Source organism: Lepisosteus platostomus, chromosome 19 (genome assembly GCF_059453375.1).
Source record: "Lepisosteus platostomus isolate fLepPlt1 chromosome 19, fLepPlt1.hap1, whole genome shotgun sequence".
NCBI classification, from domain to species: Eukaryota; Metazoa; Chordata; class Actinopteri; order Semionotiformes; family Lepisosteidae; genus Lepisosteus; species Lepisosteus platostomus.
In genome coordinates this window covers 5557247-5573419 of record NC_142629.1, presented here as the reverse complement: position 1 = coordinate 5573419, position 16173 = coordinate 5557247, and the positions used below count along the sequence as shown (strand labels likewise).

At 45.4% G+C, this 16173-nt stretch overlaps 1 protein-coding gene across 6 annotated transcripts in view; it reads right to left on the bottom strand.

The window, feature by feature from the left end:
* Nucleotides 1-16173, bottom strand: part of caskin1 (CASK interacting protein 1) — a 127083-nt gene that overhangs the window by 58192 nt on the left and 52718 nt on the right. For 5 of the 6 annotated variants that reach the window (XM_088612909.1, XM_088612911.1, XM_088612913.1 and 2 more), the window contains exon 2: nt 2173-2224. In XM_088612909.1, the coding sequence (XP_088469035.1) occupies nt 2173-2224 (52 nt within the window). Of the gene's footprint in view, nt 1-2172; nt 2225-10552; nt 11297-16173 lie in introns of those variants that run through there. The other variant, XM_088612910.1, reaches the window with a different exon arrangement.

Below are 16173 nucleotides of genomic sequence, written 5' to 3'. Positions count from 1 at the left end.
GGGGGGGAAAAAAAATAATCTTGAATCCTTAAGGCCGAGTGCTTGCCATGAGTGTAATGTCCGTTTCCATGCAGCGGTCTGTCAGAGCGTAGGATGAGAGAGATCAAAACATTACACAAAGCTTCGTTGCACGCGCACTGCAGCCCAGCAAATGAGTTTTGCTGCTCTTGTTGGGTTAGTCAGCGCCAATGCAACAGAGCTGTGTCAGGATCACAATGCCTCACTGTCATACCAGCACGGATGTGCATTGTAATTAATGACTCTGTCCTGTAACTACATGCAATCTGTAAGCCTCTTCCTGCCCCCTGAAAATTAACCACAAAAAAGCAATTTGTGCTGTGATAAAAGGCACATAAAAGAACCATATTATCCATGAGCAGGCAGTCATTTATACACCTGGGTAGTATTTGTTCAATTATCCACACCCAGAGTGAGCTTCCTCAACATCTTTCATGAAAAAGCTCCACACTTGTGACCGTATACAGACCCACAAAATTAGCCATTGTAAGCCAGAGGACTCCGACTGCAATCCCTCAGTGAAGAGCTCACACTACTGGAAAAATAATTCCTGGATGGGTCTGGCAGGATAATTTGTAGGAAGCTGTGCAGATCATGGCCTCTAAATCCCAGAGGATTTGTGTATCTGTCCTGCTGGACATTTTGCAGCGAGCTTGTTTCTGTGCTGGCCTGTGCCTTGGCCCTGACACTTGAGATGGTCCCTGAAGTGCAGCAGACCTCTGTCCTGATCGGATCGGTCTCAGACTGTCTGCTACTGCTGTGCTCATCTTACCCAGGCAAAGCCACAGCATGCAAAACTCCAGCATAGATAAAAAGGACAAGCCTTACGGATGCATTGCTCCTCCTGAAAAAGACCCTTTCTAAAGGCAAAGCTACTGCAGGACCATTACCTCTCTGTAGGAAATGCATCAAGACGGGTGTCCTCACCAGAGTGCAAAACTGGACACACGTTTGTTTTCTGAAAAGTCCCAGCAATGGGTGCACAGGATTATGCATCTTTGAATGTTTAATTCAGGAGATCAGGATGAGGACTTTTTTTAAAAAGGCCTCTAATGATCTGGGATGACTTGTGTGGGCAGAGAGCTGAGGGCAGTTTAAAAAAAGACCCACTGTCCAAGTCCATTCAGAACTGAGATCTGTGAGGTAAAACACAAAAGGCTTGCTAACCAGCTTCTACAAAATCCATTGCTTCTGTCAGTTTTGTTTTTGCAGATTTGGGCCGTACAGCTGTCTTTTGTGGCAATGACATCTCTTAAAATGTCATTGGATTCGAGTATCACTTATTTTGTATGAAACTGTATTAAAATTGAACATGGAAAGGCCATTTGCATTTATATACTGTTTCAGTCTAGCATTACAGAAATCTCTACCGGATCACGTCAATCCGTCCTTCCAGTATAGAGGCATGTGAATCGGGCACGGACAGTCTCGGAAAACTGCTCTATTTCCTGACTGCTCGTTCTAAAAAAGGGAACTTCCTTGCTGTTCAATACTTAATGAAGCTGTGATAAACATCTCTTGGAAACGGCTTAATGCAGTATGTGGTTTGTGTTAATGAGCAGTGAGGCAGAGCACAGAGAGGCACTGACCTCAGGTGACACTGTGTTTGAACTTGGTGCATTGCATTTTGACGCAAGACAGGGATCACATCACTAGCTCTTCCACCTCTGCTTTCTACTACAATACACTGTATTATTGAAGCAGGCCTCGGGAGGGCATAGGAGCTGAGCGCACTTCCTGTATCGCAATATATACATTTTAAACAGCACGCAATCACAATAGTTTCAAATAATAAATCCTTTAATTTATATAGTGCTTTAAATTCCAAAGGATCCTAATGCTCTATACACATAGGAGGGGTCCTGCTTCATCTACAAGTGATCTGCAGCACCCACATCGGTGACAGTCGTTCTGTGTCAGCAGCTCAGGTAGAGAAGTGACTGCATTACCTGAATTCCAGAGGAGCTTTAAGGAAGACAGATTTGTGCAAGACCACACTAGAATGTAGTCAATACATCAAGGCTGACACATCTGCCCTTACTAAACAGTGGGCTACAGTGTCTTGAGATCTTTAATGACCAAGTAATCGGGACCTCAGTTTAGGATCTGCTCTAAAGCTGAACATATACTGTAGATTCTGTGTATCTCACTTACCCATCTGTGTCCTGAAAGTTCACATTGACTCTCTTGGCAGAACCCAGCAATTCTGGAAGAAAGAAAACAGGTCATCAGTACATAAGCCCTGCTACCTCCTGGCTGAGCTGTGGGTGTTCCTTAGATGCAAGTCCTGCAGCTGTAGTTCTGTGCGGCTCAGGAAGAGGAGGTGGGGAATCTCTGAGCTACCGAAGTTGCTCGCTGGTGCCACCAGGCCCCAGAAGGCCAAAAGTGGTCATGCGTGTGTAGGTGTGAGGCGCTCGCGGTGAACAGGCTAGAAAAACAACCTCCGCAGGGCAGGAGCCAGGAAAAACAAGGCGCGCTGGAGAACAGGAGTGATGGCCAAGTTATCACATGCAGCATGAAGTGCGCCAGTCTGCTTTGTGAATCAGCTCCAGATGTGGACAGGCTTTCTCCAGCAGCCAGCAGCTGATGCAGAGAAGTAGGAGGGATCGGGGCCAGTGACAGTGGAGTGAGAGAGGGAGTGAGCGCAGTGGGTGCAGCTGTACTGAGTGTCCCTGCCCCATGTCCTACAGCTGAACACTGTGCTCTGCCAGGAATCACCAGACTGGAAAAAATGGAGAATACTGAATCTAGGACTCATAACCTGAAATCATCCCAGAGGGCAGAGCTGCATAGCTGAGGATCCCAGCCTTGCCCTGTAAACATCCGTTCACTCTGGCAACCCATGCTAAATATTAATGACGACACACTGACAGCACAGCAGAGCAGAAGAGCAACAGCAGACTTTAGGCATGAATTCCCTTGAACCTGTAATGCTCATCTTGTCATATTTCAGAACTACTCTTATGGAGAACAGTTCGTTATCGACATTCTGCTGAACCTTTAAAAGCTTTCATATAAAAGGAAACCTGATGTTGCATTCCTTTTCAACTCCTACTGCAGAAAAAAACACTCCTCTACTGCTGGGGATGAATTTATCTTGATTTTATTAATTGATCAGTGATTTATTTATTTTTTTCCCCCCTACAGATCTTTCCTTCTTTCTGCACTGGGATAGAAATCTGGGATGATTCCTCTGCTGTGGATAAGCCTCTGATTGATCTAGTGGTTTAGAAAGTACCCCCATCATGAAATTCACTATGCTAAGTTTTGACTGTGATTTTGCAGTTTTCCTTGCATTTTATAACGTGTTCATATATTTACTTTTGAGCTGTGAATTCACTTTCCACTACCTTATATTCCCCTCATGAGTACCATGATTTTACCATAATGTTGCTGTGCTTTACAGGATACTGTCTTGCTTTTACCAGGTTATAGGACAGACTATGTTAAAAAGAGATGTGTCACTTAGGATTCTCGGCTTGAGAGGGGAAGTCTGTGGATTGACTTGTAGGAGGATGAGATGGAATGGATTGCTCAATTTAGATATCCAAATTGACATGTCGGTCTTGATTTTCAGGCTTGCCGTGCCCACATTTCCTAAAGCGAAGCCATTTTCAGACATACTAGAATACAGGAAAATACCTCGTGAAAAAATGCACGAATTTTGAGATGGGGGTGTCAGATCTCTTAGATGCCCCAATTTCAGCCAAAGGAGTCTACATCCTGTATGAACTCGAGAGACATTACGAGAGCACTTATTTCCAGGAGTTAAAATCTTCCTTGCTGAGCAAATTCACTCTCTGTGCAGATATATATATATTTTTACTGGGATCTGTCAGATTGTCTCCAACCAGCTGATACTGGGCCACGGGGAACATCTGTGCTGAGCAACAGCGTGTCCTCATGTCAACCAGGGAAACAAAGCAAAGGAAAGAGAGAGAGAGATTTGGACTGCTGTGTCTTTGGGCAGGGTGACAGAACACTTAAGAAAGGCAGATCTGCATCGTTTCACTCTGACCTCTGTGGGTTTCCTTCCAGAGGAAAGTTAGACAGCGTGCTAACGTGGAGCTTGTCAGCAGAGCCGGGCAGTAACAGCAGCAGAGAGAGAGCCTGCACTGCTGTGACAAAGCAGAGCAAAAGACCTGCTGGAGTAACTGGCGGGGAAGAAGAGTCAGAGACTTTCCAAAATCTCCTTATTAAAAGTGCATCCTCATACAGTAAATATGTAAGGATGATTGATTTTCTGCTCCATTTTACAGAATTGTATAGTATACTATTTTAGCTATATTACCTTGCTGCTCTCAATGGTCTACCCACTGAAGCTAAGCAGGGTTGAGCCTGGTCAGTCCCTGGATGGAAGACTCCTGGGAAGTGATGGTTGCTGCTGGAAGTGGTGTTAGTGGGACCAGTGGGGGACGCCCACCCTGCAGTCTGTGTGGGTCCTAAAGCCCTGGTATAGTGGCGGGGACACTATGCTGTAGTGGGCGTCTTCTTTGTGATGAAAAGTTAAACCGATGTCCTGACTCTCAGGAGTCATTAAAGATCCCCGGGCATTTCTCGCTAAGAGTATGGAGTTATCCCGCTGTCCGGGCCAAATTTCCCCCCCACGGCCTTTATTGTGGCCTCCAAATTGTCCCCATGTATGATTGGCTTGCACTTGCGCTTGTTGCTTGCTGGGTAGGCTCCGGCTTCTCGTGACACCGTATGGTATAAAGCGGTTTGGCAAATTACATGACTATTTTATATTATATATTATACTGTACAATGAACATAATGGCTTTAATATGTCATACTGAACTCGTAGATGTGTACACTAGGTTAAAACAGTACATTATAATCCAGTGGCGGATTTTAAATATCCTTCCATGCATTTTCAGTTACCAGTTGAATATAAGTGGGCTGCAGTCTGTCTAATTAGTAAGTGGGACTACACCCGCGACAGGACACCTGTGCCAGGGCACACAGGCAGAGATGAGATGAATGTACAAATTCCACACACATGGCACCCTACAGCAGAATTAACCTCAAGACCCAAGAGAACAGGACTAGCTGCCGTATCGCCATGCTGCTTGTGCTATAAACATGCACTGCCAAAAGATCACAGGGGCAGGACAGTATCATAGCACGGCTCAGACGGCTTATACAGTAGAGTATATGAATGCTTTGCCAGATTACAAGTGGAGAGAACCAATCTATTACATCCACACAGGGCGAGAGGCATGCATTTACTGAAATGTAATTAAATTAATACCACAGAGAACCTTATGTTTTGGCAGGAGAAAACAATGCCGGAATTACTGATCCCATGTGACACATTCTGCAGGTGCCTCTTGGCCTCAAACTGAAAGTCATTACTTGCTTTGGCACCATCACTGGATCTCTTGGGACGTATCGGTTCTGTTTGTCCAGAATCTTTATCATCTTCTTAATTGCAGGCAAGACTAGTTAAACAGTCATTTTTCAAAGTGCATCTCCATCGTGTCACCCTCTCTCACTCCTTGATTAAATTTGCCCCCTTTAGTCTCGATTGTGAGCAGTCTGGGGCTCAGTGGGAACCAGTTATCACTTTGTCCCCCTCCTCACTCAGTCCATCTGTTAGCAGTTAAAATGCTGGAGAGCATCTTCAAATGACTCAGCACAGACCTGAGAGGTTCATGCAGCGTCTGCTAATATTGAACACATGGGCACAACCTGGATCCCAGCTCTGTGTCAGTCTGCTTCACTGCTCATCACTATCACAATCCCCGTGCCTGAAAAACTGCATTCCTCTGGGTAAACCAAGCATAACAAACTGGGCTGTCAACAGAGGCTGCTGGGTGGCTGCTTAAAAAAACTATTTTAGAGGCTGCTGTAAAATAGCTATGATCTTCACATGCTGAGGTGTCCTAATCCTGATCACAATAATCAGCTGCTGGGAGTGGTGTGTGTGTGTGTTACCTTTTAAATAAGAAATCACAATGCTTTAGAAGTGGGTTTTGGCAGAGCATGAGATTGCTCTGTTAGAATCTAATGAATGCCTTCTGTTGCCTGCCAGACCACAGAGAGCCAAGCTACAGCATGTTTGGTTTCCTAAATGCAGCGCTTTCGTGACGGGTAAGTGACATTTCACGAGCTCACAACATCTCCTGCCGTCTGCGCCATGTGTTTGGACAACTGTTTCCCCCAAACAACTTACAAATGTCACACTCGGTCACGAAGCTTCCTGGCCTGCCCTTGATCCGCCTCCGGAAGTGAACAGGAGCCCATCCCTGGAGGATCAGAGGGCGCTTGTTGAAGAAAATGATAGATTCGAGTCTAGCTAAAGCCAGAAAGACTATACTCCCCCAGCGAGGAACACTGCTACTGGAAAGATTTTAATTAGCCTTCCTATATTGCTGGAGAGTCTCAGGTGCTGTGTTGTACTCAAGCTGACACTGAGCTCTGCCAATGACATTGCTGCTTAACACGAGCCAGTGCAGCATTCTCTTCCTAAATTGACTTTAAGAAAAAACGCCACTCTTAAGGATCCTACTATTAGTCAGACAGAAACAGCCAGTTGTACTGGTACTGTACAGGTAGGGATGTTGTGATCAGATGGATATTTAATCTCTTTTTAGAAACTATTCCTTAAATTCAGGGAAGGAACTTCTAATACTGGGTGAAAAGTTAATGTAGAAATTACATTGTTTAAGAAGCATTCTTTTAGTTCTCCGAGTGCAGACGAAAGTGTAGCCAATCTGCTGGAATATCAGCCATCATCCGAGGGTACGTGGAGTGTGAAAACAAGCCAGCTGCTCTTTGTGATGGACCTATCACTTCCGGGTCGCAGGCTGTGACCTTGTCAGTGAGCAAGGTCACAGTGTGCGAAGGAAGGGCAGCAGGGTGTCTGGGAGCCAGCTTGCAGGTATACAGGGATCTCAGACTGTAAAGAGGGATCGACACAGGTCTCAGGCGAGTCGGATTCAGGAAAGAGCAAAGCAAAAACCATGATAAAGAGGGTACCAGGAAGTCCGATCAAGTCCTTTCTAAACATCTGTCTAATCAATCTATCATCTGTATTAAATACTGAAATGTTTGGACAGCAAGAATTTGGTTAAATAAATCAGGAGTACGCGTCGTTGGGCTTTTTTCATTTTTATTCTCTTCAATGTAATACTCCATGAATTAAGATGCATTCAGGAAAGAGCAAAGGAAAAAGCACGATAATGCTTTTAGAGACACAGGGACTGTGGGGAACAATTGAAGGACAAGCTTGACCCAATGATCATAAGTGATCGTAAGGAGCAAAGTCAATTAGGGAAAAGAATTAATTAAGCAAATACAATGCGTTTTTGATCCAGTTCCTAATATAGAACTGAATGGAGTGCTCTGGCTGGACTAATCATCTGACCTGATGACTCTGGGAACCAATACTATGACTCCAGTCTGTGAGTGCAGCTGAGGTTATAGCAGTAACACGGAAGGGGCAGTGCATTGGTTCATGAGTCTTCTCCCATTTCAGTGAAAAACCATTACCTCAAGGTTGAGCAGGTTTTTGAACCGGGGCCAGCTGTTGGAGAAGGGATTAGAACAGTGACAATCAGACACATGTAGGACCGAGGCACAGGAATACTGCTGTCTTACCTCAAAGACCTTCCATTTGCAATAAATACTTCTGAGGCACAAGCCTTTTCTATTCTGGCTTTGTTAATGTGCACTGTGTAAGGGGTGCAACCTTGGTGCTCAATTAATGCATTGAAAAATATGAATCGTACAGTGTATAATGGAAGCTCCTCTATGAGCAGGAGACTAATATAATTAACCCGACTCGCCAGAATACAGATCCATGGTATTGCAAATTATTCCCTTAAGATGGAGGTGTCGTTCTCCTAACCAAATTAGTTATCCCTTTCTGTTCTGCTTGTCAATACACTGCTGGGAGACTGAGGGAGAGCTGACACACACACACACACTGAGGAGAAATCAGTCATCAAAGAAGGCACACCAAAGGGAGACTGCGCTAGCCAGGAGAACATTGCTGCAGGAGTGCAAAAAGTATGTGTCGGGGGTTGCCGTGGACTGTGATTTTCACAAAGCAGGGAAGGAGCAGGCCTGAAACCAAGCTCAGTGGGAAGAGATGCGGGGGCTCAGGAATAATTAAAGGGCAAGTCTGACCCAGAGGGAGCCTGAGAAAAATGAGATTCTCTCAGGATTATCCATTCGAGTCTGAAATGTATTTCCCCTCCCAGGTAGCATCTAAGAAACGCGACGTTGTGATCGAGAGGGCAGAGCTCAGCCTGAAGAATTCCCCTTCACGTCCAATCGCTCAATCAGTGAATCTGTACATGATTTCCTAGGTTTACTAGGGGTTCCTGAAGGTGGGGATTAACAGCCCATATACTGCATTCTGCCCCAAATTCACCAGCGACCAGGAGGCCTGCAATGCAATTAATGTGATGCATTTTTTAAAAATCGTTCCAACATTCTGTTCTTGCCCTGTCCTACCGTCTGTGTTTAGCCTGTTAAAACCGTTTGACTTCATACCTTGGAGCTGAGCAGTGCTCAGGGTCACTGCCCCATGCGTGCTGGCAGTGAGGAAGCTTCTTCTCTAGTGAGAGATGGGTCAATTCCAGGCCAAGCTTCACAGCCACTGTCCATCAGTCACTCGGGACATCTCCTGTCACTGCTAAGGTCACCTTTACTCATCCTAAGCCCTTATCTCCTTGCCTAAGTCATACAGATTTTATTTACAGTTTAAAGACCGTGCACTACGCTGCAGGAGCAATGGGAATTCAGCAAAAATGGAACATGAGCTACACTGATAAGGTGAAAAGCCGCAGGCGAGCCTTCCGATAAGAAAATCCTTACGATCACAGCAATCTCCAGTGAAAAAGCAATCCAAATCCAAACAGCCAAATGACGTGTAGTGATCCTGGTTCTCTCCTGGACAGCAGTGGGTATTCACAACAAGAGCTTGGCAGTTTTGCTCCAGGATCAAGCCAGCCTCTGTGTCTTCAGCCTATTTATTCCTTTCATTATTTTGCAATTCGCAATGAAGAAATCATTGCATGGACATTGCTCGGTTTCATTACAACAGCACATTTTGTGAGGTCTAGTTAAGCGTTATTTCAGTACCTTGTCTGCCAAAATCCCTGGCATTAGACTGATAATATAACACTGAAGAGGAAAGAGAAGAATGGTGGAGAATCTATAAGCAGGACTGGCACTGTACAGGACACCCTTGGGGTCCTGAAGTTCAGCCTCCTCTTTTAATGATGGGAGACTGCCTGTAACTAACCACAGCTGCGCTGCAGCTTCTGTGTGACGTAGGGCTGGCTGGGCAGGCTGAAATGAAGATGCTGAAGGCAAAGAGTCTCACCCACTCTTGGGTGCACTGCAGTACTCTGGAAGGAAGTGAGACCAATGAGCCACCATGCAGATGTGCAGAGCTTGCTGATCACTTTAGAGAGTTCTTGAAACTATTTTTCCTAGAATCAGAATCCAAATTTCAACTAAAATATTCATTTTTTAAACATTTCTTTACTCGCTTTCAGCCTCATATCTTATATCCAGTATATATCGTGATCCAACAATTTAATTTCCAAATAAAGCTCACGAGGAAAATTGATCCAAAATGAATTGTACATGTCAGACACCGAGTGAGAGAAACAGATAGGGCAGGTGGCTGGCCAGCACCCTGATGTATTCGTCGAAGCAGACTCCCAGTAATATACTGCTGCTGGATTTGGGACAGGAGCCTGTTCACTAAACACTGAATAGAAACATTTCAAGGTTCTGTTCTTTGTACTCAAAGTACACATTGGAAAAGCCATTACCTAAACAATAGGAGAGCTGACATATCCTAGACTTTATAGAGTTTAAATAGGTCTGCAATTAAAATTCTAATTAGCCTTGGCGAAGCTCGAAGGCTGAGCATGGAGGACTCGCTGCATAGACGCTTCTATGGTGTGAAAACTGCAGAGAACTGCAGCCTCGGAGACTGAACTGCTCACAATCGGCACGTTCAGCTCTAGGGCTGTGCGGCAGCCAAAATATTAAATAGCTGCCCCCCTAGATATTTAATAGTTTCTTCCACCTCGGGTTTGATTCTGTGTCAATTCTTTAATTGTTTTCCCGTCGGGAAAACCTTGCAATGATTTGGAGTTATGCAAATGTCTCATTGTGTTGGCTTGTCAAAAGCATGTTGTGACTTAATGCCTAATGTGTGCACAGCCAAAATTACTTATCGTCTCTGAGTGGGGCAGCCGAAATGCCATCAAATCGAATTGAACTGTGTGAAAGAGCCCAGTAACTAAGAAACGTATAACCCAACAATGCAGAATGTACGGTACGGGCCTTAATTTTGCATATAGGCCAAACAATGAAATACAGGAATCGCCTAAACTCCTCCAGGATGTTATATTGCAGACTTGCTAGGAACCATTGAGAATGTAGTGCACGTCTTTTTTTTTTTTCTTAATGAATTGACTCATCTGTCAGCCTCATTGCACTGCATCTGGGACCCTGCCTCACCTCCACCCGTTACCCAGCACTGCTCCAATCAGAAAACACCAACCTTGGGCTCCACAGATGGCGGTGTTTCCCATTAGCCGATGGAAATCCAAGGCGCTTCCACACTGGCAGGGAATTCCATGTTTGGTGTAGGAACGGCCACGGGCATGCGTGTCTATCCACGAAAGCAAACCAAAGTCCCCAAAAGCAGGCTCCGAAAACTAACAAGGGATCAGTCCCACTCCTTTTCTTCTGATGCAGCGGATTATTCTAGTGAAGTGGAATCGTTCCGCTGTGCTGACACTGTTCGAGAGGAAATGAGACAAGTGCGTAGGGCCTTTGGCAGCAGAATGCCAGCGCACATTCCTGGCATGCAGAGCAGGTTAATGTTTGTTCAGATCCCTCCTGGCCCAGACAGAGGTGGCCTTCTGTTCCCTGCGGAGGTCTGGTTATTTTTCTTATTGAGCTCCACTAGGTCAAATGGGTGTCGCCTATGACCATGTGACGCGTAAGCACGTCCGCACCCAGTGGGCAGAATTCACAGACACTGGGAGACGCTGTAGCAGTCCTCTATTTGCACACGGTTTCCTGCAGCTCAGGGTCCAGAGCCATGCTGGCACCTAATGTCTTCCTCCTTCTGAGAGAACAGGAAGACCCTGACAGGAGCGATGGCCAACTCCAACACCAGCAATCTCCAAGCCACCAGACCCGTCCAGGATACCAGCTTGGAATCAAGATCCATCGGGCAGAGAGCTGAATCTGCCTGCTGCATCACTAGAAACGAGTGCTTCTCCCAACGCAAAGCCTTTCCCGATTCCTCTGGCGCGCGCGAGAGAGAGCCTTCTCCTTCCGCTTCTTCCCTTTCGGCATTCGGGGAAAAAGGCAATGTGAACAGGAGGAGGAAGGAGAGTGAGACTCCACAGGAGAGCCTGGTCCGTCAATCCATGCAAAGTCACGTGGGCCGCCTTCCACTTGCAGCATGAATCCAAAATTAGATAGGTGCTAATTACACACATCCCATTGGCTCTCTGCAAACTGCTTGCCTGCCGATAGTTCATGCATTTCATGCCCAGCGCTTGTCCAAATCTCTTTTCTCCCAGATAACTGATTACAAGTATTTATTTTGATCTTATTTTTCTAGTAATCAAGCTTGCAGGTCTGCATAGAAACGGAGTGCTGCTGTAATGCAGACAAAGCAGCCTCCTTCACATGTTAAGGAGCTGTGTGACAAGCCAATATTGCACAAGCCTGAAGAGGTCTAATAGGTGGCCAAAAAAACGATCACAACTGACTGATGCTGGATATTTCAGTCACTGGCCTATGAAGTGAAAACACAGTGGACTGTCAGACCCCAGCTCCCCATGGATGTGAAATCCGGGTTTGAAAACGGATGTGCCATTTGCAGGTGGAGAGGGGCCACGCCCCCTCTCTAATGCTGCATGGACAACACTGGCCTCCTCTGCCTCACTCTTCTTCCCCTGACTTGGCCAGCGCTCTCTGGAGCTCTGGCACACCTTGCCCAGTCGCTAATCTGCTTCATGATTTCTGAACCGCATGGCCTTGCCAGGCTTCTCAGATTTTCCACTTGCAGGCTCCTCCAGACTTTAAACTCCTCTCTCTATTCTGCCTGATTACTCCCTGCGGGAGCTTTGGAAGAGTTTCTTCCTCTTTCTGAAAAACAAAACCTCGCTAATACATGTCTTACTTTCTCTGTTCGGATCACATGAAGAATGCAGTGCATGTGTGTAGCAAAAAATATAAAAAAGAAACAGATGCACACAACGTCTGGCTATTTATGAAAGCATCCAAGTGTTGGTGGTTAAGAGTGTTGTAAGTTATGATGTTATTGTGTTTTACAAAAATTGGAGTGTTGTGATTAGCTTAAACTATAAACTGCTTGACTGAGCAACAGCAATTAAATTAACAACTGGTACTTGGTTTTGTTTGCTTTGAATATCCTGCTTTGATGCTCACTGGAACACAAAATCTTGCCGTAACAACCTTACCCAGGAATTTGGGCCGCGGTGGAAAAAGACCAAGCATAGGTTTCAGAGAAAGTGTCATTTCCAAACAGTCATTAATTTCTGACATTTGTACCTTAGTGTCAATGTTTCTTCAAAGGCAGTGAGACAGCCCTTCTCACTCATGGGTGAGAAACAGGATTGCTTAGAGTCTCTAGACTTCACATATCCCTTTCAGGCGATAGCTTGAAAGTAGAATAGAATGTCTTAAGCTTGTTAAGAAAGATCACTAATGGATGATACGCTAGTGAAACCAAACCTCAATTACTGCACAAAACCTGTCTCATATATACTACAGTAAATGTGGCAGACTGGTACAAATCAGAGAGACTTAATGGAGACGATGCTCTAGAGATGGCATCAAACAGTGTCATTCCAGGATTGCTCATTAGTACATCTGCACACAGATCAGACACTTTTACAGGAACCACACATGAGGACACAAGTGTCTCATTTGTCAGTTCTGTAGTATCGCGACAACAAACATGCAGACGCAGAAACAACTGAATTGCATTCGTTTTGAACGAACGAGATGGCGAGAGAACTTGGTTTGGGTTTCCCAAACTCACCATAAAGACAAGCCGGGGAATTTCTTCAAGCCTTAAAATGACTGTGTCACAAGCGTGCGATAAAAGAAGATGCACAGATCCATGGGGCTTTAGAAGAAAATACCCAGAAAAACGTGCTTCAGCTGACATCTGGAGAGAACTTCATTTTACTGCAGGCTGGTTCACAGCCTTCTAAACCCGACCTGGCTGTGAGATTGTCGTGAACTATATATTGATGCTGTACATCTGCTCTTACTCAGGGCTGATGATGGGGGAAGCCACATGTTTTTCATGAATTGCTGGGCATCAAAGAGGTTGTGCCTCAGGTGCTGGATCCTGGGTTCTTCAATTTTGATGACTGATGATGATGATTACAGGCGTAAGGCAGGATCTCTTTTTTTTTTTTAGTCCTGCAATTTGATTTCCAAGCTGACTTCTTTTCAAAGGACAAAATACCATACCTTTAACGACTCAATAACTTTGACTCGTCTTTGTTTGATCTCCCGGTAAAATTTCTCCAGCTGTACAGCTGTTCAGTTCTGTAGAAAGTAATAAATGCAGATATGGTGCACGGAGGTTTCTTCACAAAGTTCACATCACAATACTGCAAAGGGGCTGGAAAACGTGACCTGCATCGCTCATTGATCACAAGAGGACATGCAGCGTGGGTAGTGTCGGGACTCACCAATGGAGGTGCTTTTTTTTTTAATGAGGGAGGGGTACGAGCATGTACAACATGCACAGATTGAGATGTTTTACCATCCATTTCACTGAGCTTCTGGGACCAACAATCTCCCAGCAGCCAGACAAGAGATGTGAGCTGGAAAACGTCCTCTAGTTTGTACCTTTGTTCATAGGTGTCATTAACTGAAATTATGTTTTTCAAATATCTCAAGGTGTCACACTAACCATTGGATACTGCCCGTCTTGTCTGTAGAGACTGTGCGATCTGTAATAGCAAAGTTCCATTAGTCCCTGTCACCCTGCACATTCTAATATTCTATAACATCTTATAGAATAGCTCACACTGCAAGGAACAAAAACATTTGCAGGAGAGATCATGCCTATTAGAAAACGGTGTATTTCTGCTGTAAAGTACAACCATTCAGTACCCATTGTTTCTGAAAAAGGTATGGATCTGGGAAATGTGTTGGGTAGGCTGTGCAGACAACACAATTTCCTGAGAATTTCAAGATGCACAGCATTTCAATGTTCCATGTGTAGATACTGTATGTAATTCCATCCTCGCATCCTTATTGCCCTGTGATGATCCAGACAAGACAGGACAACAAGAGGGGCAAACCAGTACAGCAACTGCCATTTTAGACAGCAGTTAAGCATAAGATTTGCACTTCATGGTGGGGGCTGATGTTAGACCCTTGCCGGAAAGAAAACAGCCTAGGATATAGGATTGTGCTTGACCTCTTTAAGCCCTGTTTCGTTCTCTCATTTTCAGCCCGCCTGTAGCTCCCTCCTGGATGAACTTGCAAGCACACAGCTGCTGCTGCTAACATCACAGTGAAAGCCCTTCCTCCTGTCTACAGGCTGCCGTGCAGTCAACCCCTGGCAGCCCTCCCGTACCTACTAGAGTATAACCGCGCAACCGATCCTTGCTTTATTTTATTTTTATTCTGAACTACATGGTATTGATTTCTGTCATGCCTAATAAAAAAAAAATGTTTGTGGGGAGGAAGATAAAGGCTTCTCCCCGCTACCTGCTCATTTGTCTACTAATATTTCAAGAGCTCCACAGTCGGAAGTGTTTCTTAGCTGTCACTCTGCGAGCGTATCTCCACACTGCGGAGAAAAGAGGAGGGTGACGATGGCAAGCAAGCAGTCGCTAAGCTACAGGCATCCTCCTGGTCTTCCTACATGGGCCAATTAGCACTGCACACTGCCGGTCTGAAAGCACACATGCCATTTCTAGATCAAATCAAACTCCAGCAGATCCACTCTCTCTCTGTCAATCTCTCCTGGCCTTCTTTTGCACGGGCTCCCTTATCTCTCGCTCACAAGCAATCTCTCGCTCACAAGTGCACGCCCACACCTGCTCACGAGCCCACGCACAGCCTCCTACACACTCGCGCGCACATACACTCTCCACAGCAGCCGTTTCCTAGCAACGCTAGCGATGCGAGGCAGGGCGCTCGGCTGTGAAGGTCCTCCGTGCTCCCTCTGCGGAGGGAGAGGAGGAGAGCAAGTGGAAATGGTCCCCCCGAGAGACCCAGACAGCTCCCCCACAGTCGGCACCTCGTTTTCCGTACGGAAAACCCCTCTGCTTTTCAATTAAGGCTGGTGCTCAGCAGGAGATGTCACGACTTTTGCGTGCCATTAACAATCGCCTTTTCATCACCTGATAACGCAGTCTCAACCTGTCTTCTAATAGCTCTTCAGCACCTGTGATACCGCCCCCTACTGTATATGCCCTGTAAGCAAACGCACACTTTACAGGCTACCTTTCAATTTCCCGAATACTTTTTTGATACTCGTCAAAGAATAACGACGATGTAAAAAAAAAAGCATTGATAATACTCGAATGAGCACTGGAGATTTTTATAGTCGCGATGCTTCAGCTCCCAGTGCCTTATAAAACTGTTCAGGGTTGTAAAGAGAGCCTATCTTTTCCTGGATTCAGACCAATAAAACACACACAGCTCACTGCTGGAATTGTGGCACTCGTGTCTGTGCAAATGCCTATCTGTCCTGTCTCGGAACGGCTTTTTGGGGGGATTTTGAACCTCCATTCACATTACCCTACCCTTGAATGGTGAATTGCAATTCATATCTTGGTGTTGGAATGAATCGGCACTGCGTGCATTTCAAACCACGATGAAAGTGAAACGTACACAGTAGCTAGTAAAGAATTTACATCACAGAATAGATTGTTTCCAGGTATGCGCAGTTCTGCTAGTTCTGCGTTTCAGAACAAGGCAACAAATTTCCGGTGACCCTGTTACACTGTGGACAAGCAGGCTTGTGAAAATCTCTTTTAATCCAATAGAAATACTGCTCTCGCATTCGAGACGGCTTTGCTGACAAATACTACTTGTTAACGCTGCATGCAGATCAAGTCGCAACATTTCTGCTGTGAAATGTCTGCTGCACAACCTGTAATT